At 34.0% G+C, this 22,994-nt stretch overlaps 2 protein-coding genes across 2 annotated transcripts; both read left to right on the forward strand.

Moving 5' to 3' along the window:
• Nucleotides 1-4,524: 4,524 nt before the first annotated feature.
• On the forward strand, nt 4,525-17,116 carry LOC133292818 (uncharacterized). Its single transcript, XM_061491267.1, has 27 exons — nt 4,525-4,636; nt 4,768-4,990; nt 5,110-5,231; nt 6,240-6,356; nt 6,633-6,779; nt 7,005-7,678; nt 7,901-8,022; nt 8,107-8,198; nt 8,400-8,619; nt 8,751-8,817; nt 9,402-9,550; nt 9,661-9,734; nt 9,818-9,982; nt 10,090-10,161; nt 10,392-10,493; nt 10,580-10,669; nt 11,148-11,223; nt 11,325-11,421; nt 11,546-11,615; nt 11,756-11,935; nt 12,041-12,163; nt 12,275-12,358; nt 14,373-14,557; nt 14,652-14,790; nt 14,890-14,949; nt 15,328-15,432; nt 16,324-17,116. Exons 1-27 carry the CDS (start codon nt 4,556-4,558, stop codon nt 16,435-16,437), a joined length of 3,750 nt encoding a protein of 1,249 aa, XP_061347251.1. The 5' UTR covers nt 4,525-4,555; the 3' UTR covers nt 16,438-17,116.
• A 1,865-nt stretch (nt 17,117-18,981) lies between these two features.
• On the forward strand, nt 18,982-21,536 carry LOC133292858 (thiamine pyrophosphokinase 1-like). The gene is made up of 6 exons (XM_061491338.1): nt 18,982-19,145; nt 19,230-19,344; nt 20,031-20,103; nt 20,312-20,413; nt 20,697-20,946; nt 21,283-21,536. Exons 1-6 carry the CDS (start codon nt 19,004-19,006, stop codon nt 21,399-21,401), a joined length of 801 nt encoding a protein of 266 aa, XP_061347322.1. The 5' UTR covers nt 18,982-19,003; the 3' UTR covers nt 21,402-21,536.
• The last annotated feature ends 1,458 nt before the right edge of the window (nt 21,537-22,994 follow it).

Consider the following 22,994-nt stretch of genomic DNA (forward strand, 5'->3'; position numbering starts at 1 on the left):
AAGTTCTGTATCAATGTTGTAGTTTTTTTCACCTGAAATATAGAACAAGATAGCAACACGAGTTTTTGTAAGTATAAAGTTTGCAGTGCAATTAACCAACCACGGCGGACGACAAATACTTTGTTCTTTTTCCCCAGGCATCGCACGGGTAATTCGCTAGTTTGAAAGAAAGAAAAAACCGGTTCATGGAATTTAAAGCAGACACGTGTCATTTTTGTTGTTAATCATTTAAGTGTAAAAGAAATCTGGTTCATGGGGTTATTTATGTGAATGTGACAGATAAATTTTTCTACAAAAACATTAAATCCTTATATATATATATATATATATATATATATATATATGATAAAATCATTTCTACATACGCTTCACGTACAACAATGATATGTGTATGATTATATTCTCCACATTTAATGCTTTCATCTTTTGTATGATCATGATTCCTCATATTTAATATTTATATATAACAAGTATTTAATTGCTGCACGTATAGCAGCTGCAAAAATGTAAACCCATAAATATAAGAGAGGTTATATTTACAAATTAAATAATTTACAAACTTTTACAACTAAATCTTAACCGTTGATTTCCGTTAATCTAACAATTATACTTTATTGAGAATTAATAATAAATTAATAAATGTGACCCAATAAATTATAACAATTATAATGACAGAAATCAACCGTTAAAATTTAGTTGTAAGAACAAATTAAAGTACGAACATGTTGTGGCAATAGATGACTTATATAATTGTGGATGACATGTGCATCAATGTTAATTGATGATTCACATGCCATAATAGTTATACAAATGTTTAAAAAGTCATGATCCATTAATGGTAGATAATGGAAATAATTGTTAGTGTCTTAATCATAATAGTTCATTCAAATCTTCATAATAATTAAAATCTAAATTTGGCTCATACAAATAAGCATTTAGTTTAGAACTTACAGTTGTGCGAATTAATGAATGAAACACATTATCGAATAACCATCTCATCTATACGGTGAACGCTACTTAATTTAAATTATTAAGTGAATGTCACTTCTGAAGTCTTAACAAATTTGTATAATTTAGTTTCAGGTTCGAGTCTCTCCACTGTTATTGGAAGTTGTGATTCTCATAAAATACTTTAATAATATTTATATTAAAATTCTGTAATACATATAAAAAAAGAAGAAGGTAGAATCTAAAAAATACACAATATAAAATACGGGTTTGTTTTTTCTGATGTTACTTTAGATAACTTTATCTAATGTTCATCAAAATGACGTCGTTCAGGGTTATAATATGGGTCCCACGTGTTTTTTATCTTTATGAAATGAGATTTCAATTCTCATGTAAAATAAGAATTATAAAACCTATATATATAGAGAGAGATAGAAGTAGGATCATTTCACTCTAAGAGCCATTAGATTAAAAAAGATCAACGACTCTGATTTATAAGCATGTGAATCTTTTTCGATCTAATGGCTCTTAGATGAGGTGTTAAATTTCAAATTTAACATTGATGTCAAAGGATCTTACCTTATATATATATATATATATATATATATATATATATATATATATATAAGACCCGCCTACTTTTACGAAAATGTGGCCGATAAATTTTTTTTATATCAAAAATAGAAATATTAAATTTACATATAATATATATAAATAGGGATAGAAGATTATACTTGTTTTTTTTTTCCATACCTATTATTTTCTAATACCATTGTATGAGAATATTAACAGGAGAGAAAAAGACGAAGATTAGTTGAGATGTGATCGAATAGTATTAGAGATGAATAAATAAAGTAAATATTAAACAAGGTAAGCAGAATATCTTATCTAATATAATTAATAAATAAAGGGACACGATCATCTTACATCGGTGTAAGAATAACAAGTCTTATATGAAATCTTAACCGTTAATTTTTGTGCGTATAATGTTTAAGATTTATTGGATCTCATTAATTAATTAATTTTTAATTTTCATTAAATCTCAATGGTTAGATGCACAAAAATCAACGATTAAGTTTGATTAAGACTTATTATTTATACGATTATATCGCATAAATAAATATTATTGTAAATATTTTAAGGGATAGAGTATTGTTATTACCAAATAATGATACTACCAATATTACTATTATATCTTAACTGTTGATTTTCGTCAATAAACAGTTATCATTTATTACGAATTAATAATTAATTAATGAATTTGATTTATAAAAATAATAACCGTTGATTGACGAAAATCAACGGTTAAGATATGATAAAAATATTGATAATAATATTATTTGATAATAACATTATCCTATCCCATATTTTAGTATTGGTATTTTGTATTGATTCATTTTCGTTGTTTCTCCCCACATATAAAACAGGAAAACACACGAACCTTGATAATATTTATATGTCTCTCTTTATCATTCTTGAGTTGTAACTTACCTCTGATCTCTCTATCTTCTTTCAAACAGGGACTAGACCCTTTGCTAGAACAATATGCATCTCATCACGTTGGTGCTGTATGCATTGTTGTACATGAAGATACTCAATTATTTAGTACATAATTATATTTGATTTGCATAATAAATGATGTTTCTCAATTTCAATGTTTTGTTTGTGGTTGATACTTACAAAGTTCTACGTGAATGTTGTAGTTTTTTTAACTCCAAAAATAACACGAAACAGTGACAAAATTCTTTCTTTTAGACAAGGGCGGACCTACATGGAGGGTGTGGATGGGCGGCCGCCTCCTCCCAAATCTGAAAAAACATGTATATGCTCCCAAAAAAACATAATATACTTCATTTTTTTGTAACTGTTTGTACATGTTCTCTGCTTTTAGATTGTGATTTTCCTATTTTCCACTGTTGACATGGGCATATGGCAATAAAACAACTTATGTTAAATTCGTCAGTTCAGTATACTTGTTAAACTATATCTTATTTGAAATATAAATTGGATTTGTTAAAATTTCAGCCCCCTCTTATAATTTTTTGGGTCCGTCACTACTTTTAGAGATTAACCAATGATAGTCGTAGACAAAATTTTTAATATTTTCTCCCATGCATCGCACGGGTAATGCACTATTACAGTAAATATTAACAAGGTAGACATAATAACTTATCCAATATAATTAATAAATAAAGGGGCATGATCATCTTAGATGCACGAATGATAAATCTTATATCAAATCTTAACCGTTAACTTTCGTGCATCTAATGTTTAAAGTTTATTGGGTCTTACTTATTAATTAATTTTTAATTTTCAATAAATTTTAACAATTAGATGCACGAAAATCAATTATTAAAATTTGGTGTAAAATTTATTATTTTTACATTTGTATAAGTTGATCCTATCCATAACCAAAAAAAAAATTATTATAAATATTTTAAGGGAAAAACTACTCTTATGCAACATAAGAGTAGTTTTATTTTCAATAAATCCATCGAAAACAATGACATTTTTTTTTATAAATAGCGAGCTCCATCATATGTATATCTACAACACGAGAGATCTTATCTCATGCAACATGAGATTGGATGAACTCATATTTTAATGAAAAAAGTGTGTGTCATTTTAAAGATGTAAAATTGTGTCATTTTAAGTGAAAGAAATAGATAGATAAAGGGAGAGAGAGAGTGGACAAAAAAATAAAGGTGTGAATTCTAACTATGTGTGAGAATGAAATGATAGAAGTTTTGTGTGAAACACTTTTCCCATAAGAAATGATAAAAGTTTTGTGTGAAACACTTTTTCTTATTTAATATTGGTATTTTGTATGGGAAAAATGTTTATTTTTTTAAATGACACAACTTATATCCTTTCACTCTCACGAGGAGGTGAGACTCACACCTTTATTTTTTTTGTCAACTCTCTCTCCTTCTTTATCTATGTCTTTATCTCTCTTAAAATGACACAACTTTACATCCTTTAGGGCCTGTTTAGAGCACCTGATAAAGAAGATAGAATAGGATAGCTTATCATATCTTATTTTTATCTCTTGTTTGGTGGGTCAATAGGATATGATTAGCTTATCCTATTGTCTCATTTTATCCTATCCAATGCATGATTTCTTATCCTATAGATGGAGCTGAGTTATGATTCAATAGGATAGGATATCACTATTGAATACCCAATAAATTCTCACGTTACCCAATATATCCCACTCTACCCAATATATTTGTATTTATTGCCTTATATTTTATTTTTTCTTTCTCCTTTTTTCTTCTACATAATTTTATCAGATTGCTAATTAGGTGCTCATCAAACACAGGACATGATATATATTTATCAGCCTCATATCATATCTTACCCTTATCCTATCCTATCCACCAAACAGCCCTCGAGATCTTTTAAGATCTTTTTTAAGATTACATACACTTTTCCCATTTTGTATTGAGTCATTTTCGTTGTTTCTCCCACGTATAAAACAGCAAAACACAAGAACCTTGATAATATTTTTATGTCTCTCTTTATCATTCTTGAGTCTTAACGCACATCTGATCTCTCTATCTTCGTTTCCAACGGGGACCAGACCCAGAACCCTCCACAAACCATCATGGTTGAAACTAGACGCAGCTCCTCTTCTTCCAAGCGCTCTCTTTCTTCGCCTTCTTCTTCCACCGCCAAACGATCCAAGGTATAATCTTTACCGCCTTTCTCTGCTCCTCACCTCTGTTATTGGATGACAATCATCCTATTCGTCATCTGGGTATGCAATTTTCATCTCAATTCGTGATGGGTGTTGATCGATTTTTTGTGATGACCTAGGTGTCCGAGGATGCCACATCCTCAACCCAGCCCTCGGCGGGAATTATCGCTCCGGTCAACGAATCTGGAACCGGGAATGAATCTGGGGAACCGGAGATACGGCCCTCTGATCTGCCGGAAACGGCGTCGTTGAAGGCTGTGGATGTTTGTGATGCGATGTTACCAGACAAGGAACCTTCTGTGCCCGTCGAAGGCGAGGATTTGGTGTCCCCTCAGTATATAGGTGAGAAAAATTCAATCTTTTTTGTGTGTTTTTCATCATTTGATGTATGGGGTTGCTGACTCTATGCATGCATGTGGTTTTTGGATTGGTTGGATTCATGAATTTGTGGCTGACATCAGGTAAAACTGCGGAGAAATCAACGGTGGCCGTTGCCGGGGCAGCACAGGGTCGGTCGAAGAAACGCCCTACAAAATCGAGCCCTAAGACTGCGTGGGGGAAGCTCCTCTCTCAGTGGTCTCAGGTTTACTTTTACTCTTAGTTGAGTATTTGCATGCTTGTTGTTTGTCTCAAAGCAGTTTCGTTTCACATTCTAGGAGAGGAATGAATGGTCGATATTTTTTATCCTTGGATTTTACTTTTGTTCCAAGACTAGTGATTTTGATGATGCTGGAGCTCTTTCTCTTATTATTACATGTTGCATTGTGGAGTGTGGGTTAATTACAACCTTATTTTGAAAAATTACACCTACCTCCCGTATTTTGTTACTTTGCTATTTAGAAGCCAAAATGGTGTAGGAAGCCTGCATAAAGTAAGGGAGGTAAGTATAATTCCTCGAAGAAAGAGGAGTGTTGGGTGGAAGAACAATACATAAAGTAAGGGGTGCAGGTTTAATTTGCCAAACAAGAGGGTCGTAGGACATAATAAGCACTAGCTTCAAGGGATGTCCGTGTAAGTGCCTGTTAGAGATACGTCATCTGTTACATATCTCCAATAGTACCGTTAAATTATAAGATTGGAATGACAGGCCTTAGTTGCCCAGGTCCCTTATTCTAGAGTAGAATAGTGAAAGCTAATTAGCTGAATTAGTTAAATTTGTTTGGAGGTTAACGTTGCATTGCTGTAAAAAATAAGCAAATTGGTGGGAACTGATTAGCAGAAATTAAGAACGTAACAAAGCAGTCTCAGTCTTGTTATCCCTTTTTCTTTGGAATGGTTAAATTTGTAACTTTGGGAAATCTGATTTTCTTATGGTGCGTTGCCAAGAAGAGAAGATCTTGTTTTATGCTATATCACATATAGCAAATACTGTTTCGGATTATAGGATGCACCATCAACTATGCACAGAAGATTTGGTGAAAACAAATATTGTCTTTGATTTTATTGAAAAAAATAATGATGGTTGACATGAGTAATGAAATGGGGAGAATTCTGAGCTGATTTATGCTTCTATCTTCTTATTAACTCTTCCATTTCTGATTGTACTGTTGTAGGTTTGGAATTAATCTTTTTGTTATTCTTGCTTCTCCAGAATCCTCACCTGTCCATGTATGATCCTATCTACACTGTTGGTCAAGGCCGTCAGTGTAATTTATGGCTTAAAGACCCCACTGTCGGTAACATTTTATGCAAGTTGAGCCGCATAGAGGTAGAGAGTTTTTCTCTTTTATCTTTTGAAACTTAAAACAACCAGCTGAATAACTAAGGGTTCATCTGCTTTATAGCTTTTTTATGACAAATATGTAATTTCTCAGACAAAAAAAAATTCTATTTTAGTTGTTTGGTGAAACAGCTGAAAAGAATGAATTTTTGTTCAGTTATGGTAGATGGTTCCTAAAAATGTCCCAACTGAAGAAAATTGCGGCTAAGCATTTATTTGTTTCTTAAGATTACTGACAGCTGTTGTTATTTGAACTCTGCACAGCGTGGAGATTCGTCTGTTGCATTACTGGAAACCACAGGGGGTAAAGGTGCTGTTCAAGTCAATGGCAAGACTTATCGAAAGAATGCCAGTCAAATATTAAGCGGAGGTGATGAGGTGGTCTTTGGTTCATCGGGCAAGCATGCTTATGTATCCTTTACATATGGTTCCCTAGGAAGAATTTATCTGTTTTGTCTTTTACCTCCTCCTTGCTTTCTTATTCTTTCTTTGCATGCTTCTGTGGTCACTTTTACAATGAAATCAGTTAGTCATTTGTTCTTTGTATTTACATTATAAAGTATAAGCTGCTATATTTTTGTCCATTCTTAAATTCCTTCTGTTGATAATTTATGGGTTCCTTAGCATGGAATTTAGATCTTTCAGCAGCTTACAAATGATAATATTGCTACTGCTGGTATAACTTCTCCTGTGAGTATTTTAGAAGCCCAGAGTACTCCAATAAATGGAATGCAAGTTGAGGCTAGATCTGGAGACCCTTCAGCTGTCGCAGGAGCATCAATATTGGCCTCTTTATCTAATCTTCATAAAGATTTATCTCTCATTACACCTGCTAAAACTAGCAAGAATGTGCAACAGAACACTGATGTTTCATCACAACCTTCTGGCCACGGGGATGATATTCCAGACATTGAAGTGAAGGATACCATCAATAATGATGAACCAGCTGGAGTTTTTTCTGCTGATAAAGCTGTTCTTGCATCCTCTACCACTGTTAATGAAAATCCTAGCCTTGACAACTTGGATGTTGATTCCAATGTGAAAGAAGATGTTGGGAAGATGACTGCAACCTTACAATTGAGGCCATTATTGCGCATGCTTTCTGGGTCGCGTCAGGAATTTGATTTAAGGTCTACCATTTCCAAGATATTGGAAGAGCGAAGGGAATTAAAAGAACTCCTTAAAGATATTGATACCCCAACAATATTGGCTTCGACTAGACGGCAAGCATTTAAGGACAGTTTACAACAGAGAATTCTCAATGCTGAGAATATTGATGTTTCATTTGAAAGCTTCCCATATTATCTAAGGTGCAAACAATTACTTCTTGTTTTTAATTTATTTCTTATTTGATTTCCTAACATATGCTACCTTAGCTATATACTACCTCTAGTGTGGTTGCAGTTAGATGTACTCTACAGCTACCTTGATATTCTTTATTGCTATATTGATGGGTCGAATTGCTTGTAGTTTTTGAGATAGATAAAAGATAATTTATGACTATTTGGTTATGATGTTTTGTGTTATTACAGTGATACGACAAAGAATGTTTTGATTGCTTCTACATATATTCATTTGAAGTGCAATGGCTTCGGAAAATATGCTTCAGACCTCCCCTCAGTGTCCCCGCGGATATTGTTATCTGGTCCTGCAGGTAGCTCCATCATTCTTGTTTATGCTTTCATTTCCCCCTTTTTGTAATAGGGAAGTGATATCATTCTAAACAATTCTTGTGTAGGTTCTGAAATATATCAGGAAACATTGTCCAAGGCACTTGCGAAGCATTTTGGTGCCAGGCTACTGATTGTGGATTCTCTTTCACTGCCTGGTGTATGGCTTCTAAGATGTTCTTCTTTTGTTATATGTATAAATTTTTTTAGGATTGTACTTTACTAGTCTGGGAATTTTGACTCTTTCCTGCTTCATGATCTTTCCTGGCATTATCTGCTTGCTTCTGTTAGGATGGTTTCTTGCTAAATCAACATTAACATAGACACATAATTGTTTTTTATTGTGTAATTGATTTTTCAGGGAACACCATTAAAGGAAGTTGATTCTGCTAAAGAAAGTTCAAGGCCTGAAAAATCATCTGTGTTTGCTAAGAGAAGTACCCAGGCTGCCACATTACAGCATAAGAAACCACTTTCTAGTGTTGATGCTGAAATTATGGGTGGATCCACATTAAGTTCTCATGCTATGCTGAAGCAAGAGGTTTCTACTGCATCATCAAAAGTCACAACTCTTAAAACAGGTATGCTGTTGTGTCGTGACTCCTGATAATGAGCACCTATCTGCAAATTTTATTCCTATTGTATCGTTCTATTACGTACGCTTGGCGTCATTCTGAAGGCTTTAGTTGCATGATGCTTACTTATTTTGCAGGTGATCGAGTAAGATTTGTTGGTAACTTTCCTTATGCTGTATCATCACTACAAAATTATCCTTCAAGGTAATTTGGGTTATGGGAGAATTATTCTTTATAATATTTTTATAGATTATGAGTCGTATAGGTTGATATGATATTGTAGAGATGTAATATTTTTGTAGTTTTTTTGTTGAGGAGGATTCACATAAAATTCTTCTAATATGGCTTTAAAAATCATTGTGACTTTTATAGAGACTAATAAGATTTTGTAGCAGAAGTGTCCTCATTTGCAGAGCTTATAACTTTTGAAAATTTCTTTTGGAGCAGTTACTCTCTCTCTCTTCTCTGTAAAAGAGCAGTCTGAATGCATATGATTTAAGCTCTAGATTTGCTTTAGGTTAGAATGGTGTTTATGTCTTCACTCTGGTGCATTGCTCATGACTGTTTCAAGGGAGTTTCAGTTTCTGTTATATGGAGAGTTTAAACAACTTTCATTTGTCTTATTTCTATATATTTTTCATTTTCAGTTTTGGTGGTCATTTTATTCTCCTGGCAGTTGTTCTTTTCCTCTACTCTCTCAAATATAACTTCTTTTTAAATCTAATCCTTTAGTTTAATTTTTGTTCTTCTGGAAAATTTAGAGTTTACTCTTCTGCTGTATTGGGTAGGGGACCAAGCTATGGCTCCAGGGGCAAAGTTCTCCTTGCTTTTGAAGATAATGGGTCTTCAAAAATTGGCGTTAGGTTTGATAAATCAATTCCAGATGGCAATGATCTTGGAGGCCTTTGCGAAGACGATCACGGGTTCTTTTGTTCTGGTATTTTACTGGACTTTTGATTGAGCTTCTGTTCCCTTAGCTGCATAGTAGCAGATTGTATGCTATAATTTTTGCATATATTAAAAATTCAATGATTATTTATAATGCAGCAAATCATTTACTACGGGTAGATGGTTCTGGAGGGGATGACATTGACAGAGTTGCAATTAATGAAATCTTTGAGGTGGCCTAAGTTCTTTACTTGTCCAAAAGTTTGCTTGTGTTCTGAAAAATTATATTTAACACCCGCTCTTGTTATATACATAGGTTGCCTCAAATCAGAGTAAAAGTGGAGCACTGGTCTTGTTCATTAAAGATATAGAAAAGGCAATGGTTGGGAACTCTGAAGTTTTGAAAAGTAAATTTGAAAGCTTGCCGAAGAATGTTGTGGTAATTGGCTCACATACCCAGCTCGACAATCGTAAGGAGAAGGTGCTGTATGATTATTATATTCGTTAGCTTGCATTTGTTTGTTGTGATCTCATGACTAGAGGAACGTTTATGCTGCTGTATTTGAAGATTGCTTCTTTCTCTTCCAGACCCAACCTGGCGGCCTTCTGTTTACGAAGTTTGGGAGTAATCAGACAGCACTTCTTGATCTTGCTTTTCCGGTATAATAATCATCGACAATGCTCTTCTTTACCTTGATCTAAAGCATGGTGTAGTTCTAGCATGGAAGTTACAGTGCTTGTCTTTGTCTGTACCCTCACTTTTCCATTGCTTTGAGATAGATGGATTTCTAAATATTTGTTAATATCATTGTGCATACATTGTACCTTGACTGTTTCTGGTTCCTTCAGGAGTTAATTATCAATCTAATATAATTTGGTCCTTTGTTTAGGATAACTTTAGTAGACTGCATGATAGGAGCAAAGAAACCCCCAAAATAATGAAGCAACTTGGTCGCCTTTTCCCTAACAGAGTAACAATACAGCTGCCTCAGGTATCATGTTAAATTAATTTTATTGTGTAATTTATATTGTTTCTATGTACAGTTCATGTATCCATTTTACTTTCAAACTTGTACAGGATGAGGCTTTACTTTCTGATTGGAAGCAGCAGTTAGAACGTGACGTTGAAACCATGAAAGCTCAGTCCAATGTTGTTAGCATTCGCTTTGTAAGCCTGGAAACATCTCTTGGTTATTGTTCTATTCTATGCTTCCTCTTGCTGCTGCACTTTTTTGTGCTTGTTATTGAATGAGACTAATTATTGTGTGCTTTTGGAGTATGTGGTATCACAATCATTTGCTTTTTGAAATTTTCGTTTACCGGGCTTGACAATTATGGATGTCATTTTAAAAGATGTCTCCATGGATAATTTCTTTTTTGTTTCCTGTTTTTTAAAGTTTACCCATCTTGGCCATCCGTATTCGTTGTTGTTTGCTTTGCGTTGACTTTCCACTTGGGCTTAGTACTGAGAAAATAGATACAGAAACTTTTTCTGCAAACAATACAATTATCCACTTGATGTTGATTTTTCAAACAATATGGAAAGCTTCATTTTGTTGTGCTCTGACTTGGGTTTATTCAATATTTTAATTTATTGTTGTCTTGCCTTCTGTAAAACTCCTGATGGGATTCTTCTAATGAATCAGGTTCTCAACAGAATTGGACTGGATTGCCCTGACCTTGAGACACTCTGCATCAAAGATCAAACCCTAACAACTGAAAGTTAGTTTTTTTAAATGTTTGAAATTATTTTCGTGCTAATTATGAAATATTGAGGTTTGCTGTCATATTACTAATAATATCATGTTTACTCCTTTTGCTAGGTGTGGAGAAGATCATTGGCTGGGCTATAAGTTACCATTTTATGCATTCATCTGAAGCTTCTATAAAAGAATCTAAGCTTGTGATAGCTGCAGAAAGGTTGTCCCCATCATTTTTTATCATTTCCTTAATGTCAACCCTAAAAAATTGAGTAACAAAATGTAACAGAGTTCTCAGACTTTCAATTTTTATTTTAACACTATTTTTCATTTCATTTGTGCAGCATTAAGTATGGGCTTGACATTCTACAGGGTATTCAAAATGAGAACAAGAGCTTAAAAAAATCACTGAAGGTAATTTAACATAAGCTATTACGTATTTATACCTTTTCTCACCCTATCTTGCGGAGTAAGTATTTTGCGATACTGGTTTCTTTACAGTCAAAGTTTGCATTATGGGATTAATACCCATATCTATTAAATTGTTTTTCCAGGATGTGGTTACTGAGAATGAATTTGAGAAAAAATTGCTTGCTGATGTTATTCCACCAACCGATGTTGGGGTCACGTTTGATGATATTGGAGCTTTAGAAAACGTGAAGGACACCTTGAAGGAATTGGTCATGCTTCCTCTTCAGAGGCCTGAATTGTTTTGCAAAGGACAGCTGACTAAGGTGGAAAGATTTTCTATTTTAGTTACTTTAAATGATTTGTGGAACACTTTTTAAAGTAGATCATGCCATACATATAGCTCCTTACTGCAATTACTTTGGATATAGCCTTGTAAGGGAATATTGCTTTTTGGGCCCCCTGGCACGGGAAAAACAATGCTTGCAAAGGCTGTAGCAACTGAAGCTGGAGCAAATTTCATTAACATTTCCATGTCCAGTATTACTTCAAAGGTATTTATATTGCAAATTGAAACCATTTTGTTCTATCGTCGACTTTTTTTTATGCTTTAGTTTTCCTTTTATGATTTAGTGACAGGATAGATATTATTTTGTTTGTTACAGTGGTTTGGCGAAGGAGAAAAATATGTCAAAGCAGTTTTTTCTCTGGCCAGCAAAATTGCTCCAAGTGTTATTTTTGTTGATGAGGTTGGTATAACTTGTCAGATGTATCTTCCTTTGAAGTTTTATTTTACTTTGTTTAAATATTTTTATTTTCATGTGTGCTTAATTGTAATTTTTTTTATTATTATTCTCACCATTTAGAGGGTGCTGTTATGCTCACGTAACTAGTGGGTAATGACACATCATACGGCATATCAGTGTGACATGGAAACATGTGACAGCTGAGGTGGCTCAATGGTTTAGATGTGAATACAACCCTCTTTTCGCTATGTCCCTGTATTTGACTGCATTCGTCATTGTGCCTTTAAAAATGGTAGCTTTCCATACGATATATCTTGGTTCAGAAACAGTTGTGAATTCCCCAACTTGAACACGCAAGTGGGATTTTTGTTGGTGTCAATTAACAAATGTAATTGTTTGAGGCTTGTAATTTTGTAAAGTGTGTTTTCCCAAACTCTTTGATGAAATTCAGCTGTTTTCCATGTAAGTAACAAATTCTTTATAGTCCTGCATTCAGGTCAAGGCGCCTTGGCCTTCCAAATTAGAGGTACTAACTACTGTAAACGCCAGGCTATACATAGGAGTTTCCAATTCTCTTATCTGCATTACTTCAACTTTAAATCATCAATTAAATATCAAACTGATGATAAAGAGATCTCAAATCCAAATAGATTCAATTTTACCAAAGGGTCCAGAGTTTTCAAGCCTTGAAAGAAGAAATTAAGAAAGTTATTTCGGGTAAGCCTTTGGTGACTTGGTTTGAGAGGTTATGTATGTGCATCAAATGGGGGAAAGCAAAGTAGTGAACTATACAATTATGTTAAACAGATGTGCAGAAGGAATTTATGGCTTGCAATGTGATGGAGACAATAATAGAAGTCTTTGAAGTGTTAATTTGGGTGTAGCATTTGTTAATTGTTGTGGGTAAAAGGCTGCTTAGGGAATCCCGACAGTGTTTGTGTTACATTGGGTTGAAGAGCTTGTGTACGTTGTGATTTGGAATAAATTTGTGAGGATCCATTTGCAAGGTATGGGACTTTGAGTCCCACATTGGTTGTACGGGCAACGAATGTGGGGTTTATAAGGCTTTAGGCATTCCCACCCTTTGAGCTAGCTTTTGGGGTGATGCATATCAAGGTTCTTATCAAATGGTATCAGAGCCTTCCACTATATCTCCCGGTTGCAATCGAGTGGCGCAGGTGGTGACGCCGAGTCGCCGACATTGCAGTGTTCGCCCGGGGCTAGTAAAATACTAGCGCAAAGTCAACTCGCATGGGCGGCGAGGCTGCGGAGTGTGGTGGAATGTTAGGACCCATTTTGCTAGTTATGGGACTTGGAGTCCCACATTAGTTGTATGGGCAATTAATGTGGGGTTTATAAAGCCTTGGGCACTCTCATCCTTTAAGCTAGCTTTTGGGGTGGTGCATCCTAAGGTTCTTATCAAATTGTATCAGAGCCTTCCACCATGTTTCTCGGTTGCAATTGAGCGACACGGGTGGTGATGCCGGCATTGCAGTGTTCGTCCGGGGATAGTAAACGACTAACGCAAACTAGCCCCGTGGGCGCTGGGCTACGGAGCATGGTGGAATGTTAGGATCCATTTGCAAGGTATGAGACTTGGAGTCTTATATTGGTTGTATGGGCAACGAATGTGGGGTTTATAAGGCGTTGAACACTCCCACCATTTGAGCTAGCTTTTGGGGTGGTGCATCTCAAGGTTCTTATCAAAATTCTATTCAAATTTGAACCAAAAGTTCAAAAGGTTAAACAGATATTTTTTATTGAACACCTCAGTTATATAGCTTTGTGATTATTTCTTACAATGGTATATCTTTAAATCAGCTCCAAATTTCCAATTCTTCAGCACTACTGAAAAAGTTCAATGAACATTTAGGAAAAAAAAAAAAAGGCCAGATGAAATACTTGCTAAAATTAAGCCCTAAACATATTTAAATCCTGTCTATTTTTTATGGTAGCTACTATGGATTTTCTTATTTTCAATTATTTGTTTTAATTTATTTTGTGGTACTTATGGCAGGTTGATAGTATGTTAGGGAGACGTGAAAATCCTGGTGAGCATGAGGCTATGCGTAAAATGAAGAACGAATTTATGGTTAATTGGGATGGTTTGCGGACCAAAGATAAAGAGCGTGTACTGGTTCTTGCTGCTACAAACAGGCCTTTTGATCTTGATGAGGCTGTTATTAGGAGGCTTCCTCGAAGGTAAACATGTTATGTTTGATTTCAACTTCATGTTTTTCATGATTTACAAATGGGATCTATTCTAATTCATGGTCTTTCTTCAAAATATTTGTAGATTGATGGTTAATTTGCCAGATGCTCCAAACAGAGAAAAAATTCTGAGAGTCATTTTAGGGAAAGAAGATTTGGCACCTGATGTTGATTTGGAAGCAGTAGCAAATATGACTGATGGATATTCAGGGAGTGACCTAAAGGTTGTCTTTCTATATATCTTTCACTTCCTTTCTTTGTGTCTGGAGAAGGTTGCATGTAATTCTACATAAAATATTCTCATTTTTATCTTTTCATTGCAGAATCTGTGTGTCACAGCAGCTCACTGTCCAATAAGAGAGATCTTGGAAAAGGAAAAGGAGGTTAGTTTTATATTATGTATGTGTATGTGTGTGTGTGTGTGTGTGTGTTTAATTTAGAGTTTTTGTTGGTTGAAATGCCTATTACTTGTCTTCCTTGTTCTATGTTGGTTGTACTCAAGGGTGGCATTATTTCTTTACCTGTTGTGTGACTTACCTTTATGAGTCTTTAGAAATAGACAGTGCTTTAAGCTCTTGAGGGTTGTGAGTGTTGATCCAACCTTTTAAAATATATAGTGAAAGTTCCCCTTTTGAATGAAGAATACAAATTTATGTTCATGCAAGGCATTGATCTATGAACCTGTGCACCTTAATGTGCTTGCATTATAGTTCAGGGCTTGTTGATCTCTTACTCAGTTTGTGACATGAAATGTCTTTCAGGAGAGAAGCTTAGCATTGGCCGAGAGCAAACCTTTACCTGGATTGTGTAGCAGTGCTGACATTCGTCCCTTAAAGATGGAGGATTTTAGATATGCACATGAGCAGGTATGCTAATTTAGTTTCATTATCCAATGTTTTTCTTTTTTGGTGTGTTCACATTGGAGAAGAGGGTGAGCCTTGGCACAACTGTAAGATTGCTGCCTTGTGACCTGGTGGTTGTGGGTTTTAGTCTTGTGGACAGCCTCAGGGCAACGGAGCAAGGCTGCATAAATATGACATGACCCTCTGCAAGCCTCACCATGGTTGGAACCCTGTTCATTTAGCCATTTACCTTAATTTTTATTTCACTTTGGAGGAAACAGATTTAATCTCTGCTTTGCTAGCAAAACTGTATCAGCTATTTCAGAATTATAATTTGGCTGCTGGGGGATGGAAAATGATACCAAAAAAAGCGACGTGGTTGGTCTTCAGCGTTCAATTATTCTGGGGTTGACTATTTTGGTTGGGCATTTCTTACGGTCATAGATGAAAAATTAAACCTACAAAGAATGTAAACCTGAATTTGTCACATGCCTTTTCAGCCTCTCGTGTAAACATGATGAGGCTCTTGCTAGAAATTGAAGTTTGCTGGGTTTGACTGGCTGTATTGATGAGATCTTTTGGGGATGGGATAGTTGGTGGAGTTCACTTCATAAATCAGATAATTGGGTCATTAAGCTTTACATTTTGTTGGGAAACATCACCATACGTAACAGAGGCAAGAGAAGTTAGAAAATGGAAATTCAATGTTGAATGACTTTTGAATTATACGATGTGGGTTTGGTGAAGGGAAACTGACGTGGGTTTGAACATTAAGCTATATTTGTAGGGACTGAAGTTCTTGGATTACAAAATCAGTTATTTGTTTTTCATGTTGGATGCATATTGTATGATAATTGTCCTTTTAGTGGCCTGCAAGGATAATGTATAATGTTTCATATATATATGTTTGTGCAGGTGTGTGCAAGCGTGTCATCAGAATCAACAAATATGAATGAGCTACTCCAATGGAATGACCTTTATGGAGAAGGTGGATCCAGAAAAATGAGATCTTTGAGCTATTTCATGTAAAGCTCTCTTGTTGCATTTCTTGCCTAGGCTATTCTTCCATCACCAAAATGGTGTAACAAGGTCAGCGACCAGTTAATATGGAAATTCCATCATTAATCCTGCCTTTATTGTATTATATCATAGGTTTTCCTTTTTTTCCTTCCTCCAACCTTCACCATCCTCTGTTCTACCTCCAAATTTTTCCGTAATAGAATTTATTGACAATTTCACCGGAGATAAAGCTTAATTTTTAGGTCACCTTCTCATCCAACTCTTTCCCTCTTTCTTTATTCTTCCCCCTTGGCTTTTTGGGGTGCCCTCTTCTGAGCTTTCTGCTTGTAAATACCCAGTTTTTTTCTTTCAATAAAATTAAATTATTATCTTTTTTTTTTTTTTGCTAATTTCATATATGCGTTGTATTTTTCATTTGCTGTGCAACACCTTCCTTCCCCCCCAAAAAAAAAATAAAAAAATAAAAGAATGGAATTGCATGTTATTTGTATTGCCAAATGGATAATTAGACGCTGTAATTTTTGTTGGTGGAATGTTGGTGTACCTTAAGCAAATCCGTCATGGAAAGTGAATATGCTACTGTTTATCAATTTGATTTAAAACTATCCGCGTTACTATTTTACTAGCGTGTATTGTAAATGGACCTGTGGCACATGTTATATTGTCTGGAGATTGAGTTTATGGGCGAATTGATATTTTTTGATTATTAGACACTGTTATATTCTTGCCGTTTGTGTTCATTCCGTCCATTAAACTGTTACTCACAATGATGATGATGATGATGATAATAAATGTTTGAAGTCAGTTTGATTCTGGCTCCATTTTTACTTTGATTCGTCGGCTTGCTTTTTATGTCCGCCTGATGTTTCTAAAATTGAATTTCGTTTGTATGAGATTCCTGCAGCTTCCTTATCAAAAACAGTTTGTATGTATCTTGTGGTTAAGCATGCTGTCCATAATGGATACTAATTTTCATGTGTTATGATGTGTATGTGGGTATTGGACCAAAAAAGAAAATGAAGAGGAATAATTGTAGAAATTCACTGAAATTTTCCCGAGTTCACAGAGAGAGAACGAAACCATGCTACTGAAATTGTTGTTGAAAGTTTTTCTCAGTTCTTGTAATACCAAACAAAAAGGACTATAACGAAAGTTTATTGACAACACAGCATCATATTTTAGTAATTTTGGTCTCGTGTTTATAATTTGCATTTTTTAAAGAACGGACGAGATTATTATAACTCTAAATTGAAAAACTAAGTGAGATTTTTGGATTTTTAGCAGGGGATGTATTGTGCAATTTAATACTGATAAGATAGTTTGATCTGTCGTATGAAGTATCGTAAATGAATGCGGTTTATTTTGACAGTCGTTGCTGTATTAATAGTTAAACTTTGCTATTGCCCCATTGGTGATAGTTCCATTCGAAAGTAGTAAAAACGAATTTGGATACTGCGACTTGTAAGAATAAGTCTTTAGATATAGTCAAATTATTAACAGCTAACAATAATAGAAGAAGGGTATTTTTATAAATTTACACTCTTAATCTACTCTATTGGATAATACGTTGGTTTTTTTTTTTTTAACTATTTGTAAAAGATAATACACTGGTTTTGTTATTGAACAATGTTGAACGGTTTGAATTACGAATGAGTTGGCATTTTTGTTTTGTTTACAGTTTTTTACTTCTGTATTGGAAACTTTGATCATTTTTATCTTTTTTGGTGAGGAAACTTTGTTCATTTAACATTTAATTAATTACAACCCATTCATAATAATATTTATCATAATTTTTTTTTTTGTAAATACTAAATATTATATAAATAACTTGCATACATAGGCAATTTGCGTGGGTCATTTTTCAGAATGGATCCGAATTCAAACGTTATAAAAGTAAATCAATACGGAAAAGAGAAAAATATTAAAATAAAAAACAATAAAATTAAGGGAATGATATACTTACCACTAAAAAAATTTACAACCTTTACAACTAACCTAATCACTGTTGAGTTGATTTTCGTCAATCTAACGATTAGAATTTATTAAAAATTATTGGGTCGTAATTATTAATTAATTATTAATTTTCAATAAAATATAACCGTTAGATTGACAGAAATCAATGGTGATTAGATTGGTTGTAAATGTGGTAAACTTTTTTTGTGGTAAGTATATCTTACCCCGTAAAATTATCACATTAATTTATTCATAGATGATTAATATTTTTTTACTTGATATGATTATATTAAATAAAACAATGGAATATCCATTTTTGTAGTTTTTCTCATTCGGTATAGTCTGCTGATTATTTAAAACAAATATTGCATGAAAATGAAAGTAAAAAGTTTAGATGAAGGAAGAAGTAGGCAACATTATTTTAAGGAATAAATTGGTTGATGGGACAATGAAGAGGGAGAAGCATGTGCATTTGACTGGTCGAAGTCGCGAGTTGTGTGTCTGTGTCATTGTAGAAGGAAGCATTAGGCTAATTATGTGTACGGAGGGTACATTTTAATCATAAGCACCGACAATAACTAATAATAATAATCTGGAAAAGAAAAAGCAGCGGTCAGAAAGAATGAATAGGGAGGAGGAGGAGTTTATGTGTCATCGTTCAAGCTTCCTCCTTCCACCATCGGAGAAGGATAAGGATTCTGTAACCGCTCTTGTTATTCTGAATCAAAAACTTCCGAGATTCGCTCCTCTGCTTTGGGACCACGGTATTCATTCTTTCCTTTTTTGTTTGTTAATTTGTGTTTGTTGTGTTTAGGTTGTTTACTCCTTTTTGTTTGTGTGTCGTACAGCACAGGTTCGAGTCTGCGCCGATGGAGGTGCTAACCGTCTCTATGATGAAATGCCTCTTCTGCTTTCTCCTCAATCTCAATCTCAATCTCATCCTCATCCTCATCCTCAACTCAGGTCTTTACTCTTTTCCTCCTTTTCCCTTTCACATCTTAGCATCGCTATTCGCGTTTCATGGTGTCACCATTTCAGGTTTTATCACATGATTTGGCTTAACCTCATTATTCACATAACCCCTCTTATTTCTCATTCATGCCTAAATAACCGATTCAACGGTGATTAATGATTTTATATTTTATATATCCATAACGTAAAAGTCCACTCGGATTGAAAGGTGAATAATGTATAGGTTTGAGTTAAGAAATTTTACAAGACTTCATTAATTATTAATTAAATGGGGGGTAAGGATCAATCCATGACACCGGTGCTTTTTGATATTATATAAAGAACCAATTTAATCCAAAAACTTAAGCCCGCAGTGGTGAGGTTACGTTTCTTAAATTTCTTGCTCTCTGAATCACAGTAACTCAAATAAAGATTGTAACTTTTTTCCATTCTAAACATTTAAATTTAAATTGGAATGGCTCTGGGTGCACGCCATGTCTAATCATTTTATCTCCAGTGCTTCTGGGATTTGATGTCCATGGGGTAAGACCTAATGAAATTTGTTAGCTGGTATTGTCTTTATTCCACCTCTAGTCGAAGGAGTTCAATTAACTTTGACTAAAGACAATGCAATCTCGAATTTCCTGATTCTTCAGTTACAGAATTCCTTTAATATTAACTTACTAGGTTTCTGTCAGGTACAAGCCTGATGCAATCAACGGTGACATGGATTCAATTCGGACAGAAGTACTTGACTTCTATACAAAGCTGGTATTTCTATCTCGTTGTATGTTCATTTTTCTTTGGGGTGTGTGTGTGTGTGTAAGTGCTTATGCGCATGTAATGGAGAAAATGAGTTCCACATTCAACTTTCTGGTTTTCACAAATTAACATTTATTTATTTTTCTACATTTTACTTCTAACTATACAATCTTACATAAATTATGTCAAGGGTGAAATGCTAGTTTGCTGCCTGCAGGGAACTAAGATAATCGATGAATCTCATGATCAGGATACCACAGATTTACACAAATGTATAACATACATACGTAACCTCACACCAGATATTGATAAACCAAAAGTAAGCTTGCTCTCTAATTATACTTTTTTTTCTATTTTTTTTTTTTTTTTTTTTGGGGGGGGGGGGGGGGGGGGGGATTATTCTGATGACAAATTTAACTGTACGCTTTGTTTAGTACTGGAATAGTTGAAATGAATTGAGTCAGGTACAGTACAATCCTTATCTAAAGAACTGGCTATGTTCTAAGTGTATTTGATATGCCATTCCTTGAGTTTTTATGGAAATAAGTCGAGCCGGGCATACTTTATTGTTTTTTTAACCCTTCCTCATAACTTATTGGCAGCTATGCATTCTTGTTGCTGGAGCACTTGGCGGGAGATTTGACCATGAAATTGGAAATATCAACGTTCTGTGCCGTTTCCCTGACACTCGAATTATCCTTCTGTCTGATGATTGCCTCATTCACCTTCTTCCAAGGAACCACTGTCATAAGATCTTTGTTCAATCTTCTGTTGAGGGTCCGCATTGTGGACTTATTCCCATTGGGATGCCATCTGGAAGTTCTACAACCACCGGACTCCAGTGGGACCTTAGTAAGTATATATCATTACTTAATTATACATTAATACTGTTAGATGACCACTGTATCTTTCAATGAGCGTGATGATGATAATCTTTGCCTGTGATATGCCACCACAAAAATTGTGATTCTTATATTATGTGGCTGGTGCTAATATGTATATTGGATGGACTCAATTATCATATGATCCCAGTTAATAAAATAATACACTAGTTAACAGTGTACTAGAGAACACACTATATAAATATGATGCTGTTATGGTTCTGATGAATTCATTGTCTTTTTAATCACTCTGGTAATCTTGTTTGTCAAATGGAGCCGAATGTGTAATATCTTTTGTCTGTTTCAGATCACACGGAGATGAGATTTGGTGGTTTAGTAAGCACATCAAATATTGTAAAAGGAGATATAGTAACAGTACAGTCCGATTCAGATCTTCTTTGGACTATTTCTATCAAGAAGCCCTAGTTTTTTAGAAGTTACCTATTGTACTAATTTTCATATCTGTGATACATAGACTGGGGTGACATTCCATTTTAACGCCATTGCACTGCGTAACAGAGGGAAGGCAATTAGGCCTTCTTGATTTTTGTGAGGCATCTCTTCCATGGATTTCCTCCCACAAGAAATGAAATGCGATGTTTGAACTTTTGTAAAGTTTGTGTGTGCGCGTGTGAGTGTGGGGGTTGTTATGTTTAACATCACTAAACTAGAAATTGGTCTAAGCTACAATATCAAAAGAAGCTTTTCCCCCTTATTTACTAACACTAATACTACTTGTTTAGTAATATTTATATAAACTCATGTCACATTTAGCCTTCATGTTTACAAAATGTAAGTCGTAAGTATAACTAAAAAATCATTGAAAAATAGTAGTTCCTATTTTATCATTTTGATACTTACATAAAGTATACACATCTTGTCATTATGCACAGTTAGGTCAAAATATTAGATGCAATAAATTAAAATTAAGAAATTCAAAACAAATTATATAATACATAAAATATTGGGGGTTCTCTTTTCAGGTGAGATAGTATTTCTCGTGTTATAGATATAACAAGTTGTGAGGTCCACCGTTTGTTTTAAAAAAAAAGAATAGCATAGATTTTGATGTCTTACAACATAAGAAAGTAATTTTCTATTATATAAGAAAATGATTTCCTTAAAATATTATCATATAATACAAAAGGTTCGTTTGTTCTGCAGTTACTGCAGATAAATTATCTGCAGTAAGCCCAATTCGACGTCGTTTTGGGGCGGAAATTATGGTGTATTTGTAATTTTAATTTATTTCAGGGTTATAATAATTTTTATATTTATAATTTTTTAAAATTTCAATACCAAAACGACGTCGGTTTGAAAATAAATGCAGATAAGTTATCTGCATTAATTGCATAAATATTTTTCCCTAATACAAAATGTATTAGTTTATGCTTTGAAATCTTGCAGTTTATTACTAATTTTTGAGAAAGTTATGTTTTGAAGAATTCTGTGACCTTGGGTCAGATCATGTCAAACTCGACCCAAAAATTATATTTATTCTATTTTTTCTTATATATATAAAAGAATATGTAGAGCTATTCCATACTCCAAAATTGAGGAGGGAGAAAAATCAAGGTACATAATGGAGATGAAATAAGTTTCATCATGTATTTACTGCATCATATTTTGAATAATATAAATAATGATAATTAGAGTACGTTTGGTTTGCTAAAAATAAAGGATAATTATAATATATATATATATATATATATATATATATTATTTTATTTGATTATTTGAATAATATAAGTACTAGACAAAAATCAACTTAAGGAATAGCACAAATATCTAAATTTTTATTTTCAGCTTACAAAATCTTATTTAGAATTCAAAAAGAGAAACAAATCAATAATCCATAACCTTCCGGTATCTTAATTTTAATTTTCACAAAACCATTTGCCATACATAGGGTATAATAATAAATTTTGTGTTATTCTATTTATAGGTTTTGTAAAAAAATTTGTTATGTTTATTATTTATCAAACAGTTAACAACACAATAAATTATTATTACGTGGCT

The sequence above is a fragment of the Gastrolobium bilobum genome, unplaced genomic scaffold (assembly GCF_033153095.1).
Source record: "Gastrolobium bilobum isolate Gb01-03AN ecotype WA unplaced genomic scaffold, APGP_CSIRO_Gbil_v1 utg2530, whole genome shotgun sequence".
Lineage (NCBI taxonomy): Eukaryota > Viridiplantae > Streptophyta > Magnoliopsida > Fabales > Fabaceae > Gastrolobium > Gastrolobium bilobum.

Coding starts and splice junctions, on each gene's coding strand:
- LOC133292858 (XM_061491338.1), top strand. CDS start 19,004: ATGAATAGGGAGGAGGAGGAGTTTATGTGTCATCGTTCAAGCTTCCTC. Junction 19,345..20,030: donor CATCCTCATCCTCAACTCAG/GTCTTTACTCTT, acceptor GGTTTCTGTCAG/GTACAAGCCTGATGCAATCA. Junction 20,414..20,696: donor CAGATATTGATAAACCAAAA/GTAAGCTTGCTC, acceptor ACTTATTGGCAG/CTATGCATTCTTGTTGCTGG.
- LOC133292818 (XM_061491267.1), top strand. CDS start 4,556: ATGGTTGAAACTAGACGCAGCTCCTCTTCTTCCAAGCGCTCTCTTTCT. Junction 7,679..7,900: donor AGCTTCCCATATTATCTAAG/GTGCAAACAATT, acceptor GTGTTATTACAG/TGATACGACAAAGAATGTTT. Junction 8,620..8,750: donor AGTCACAACTCTTAAAACAG/GTATGCTGTTGT, acceptor CTTATTTTGCAG/GTGATCGAGTAAGATTTGTT.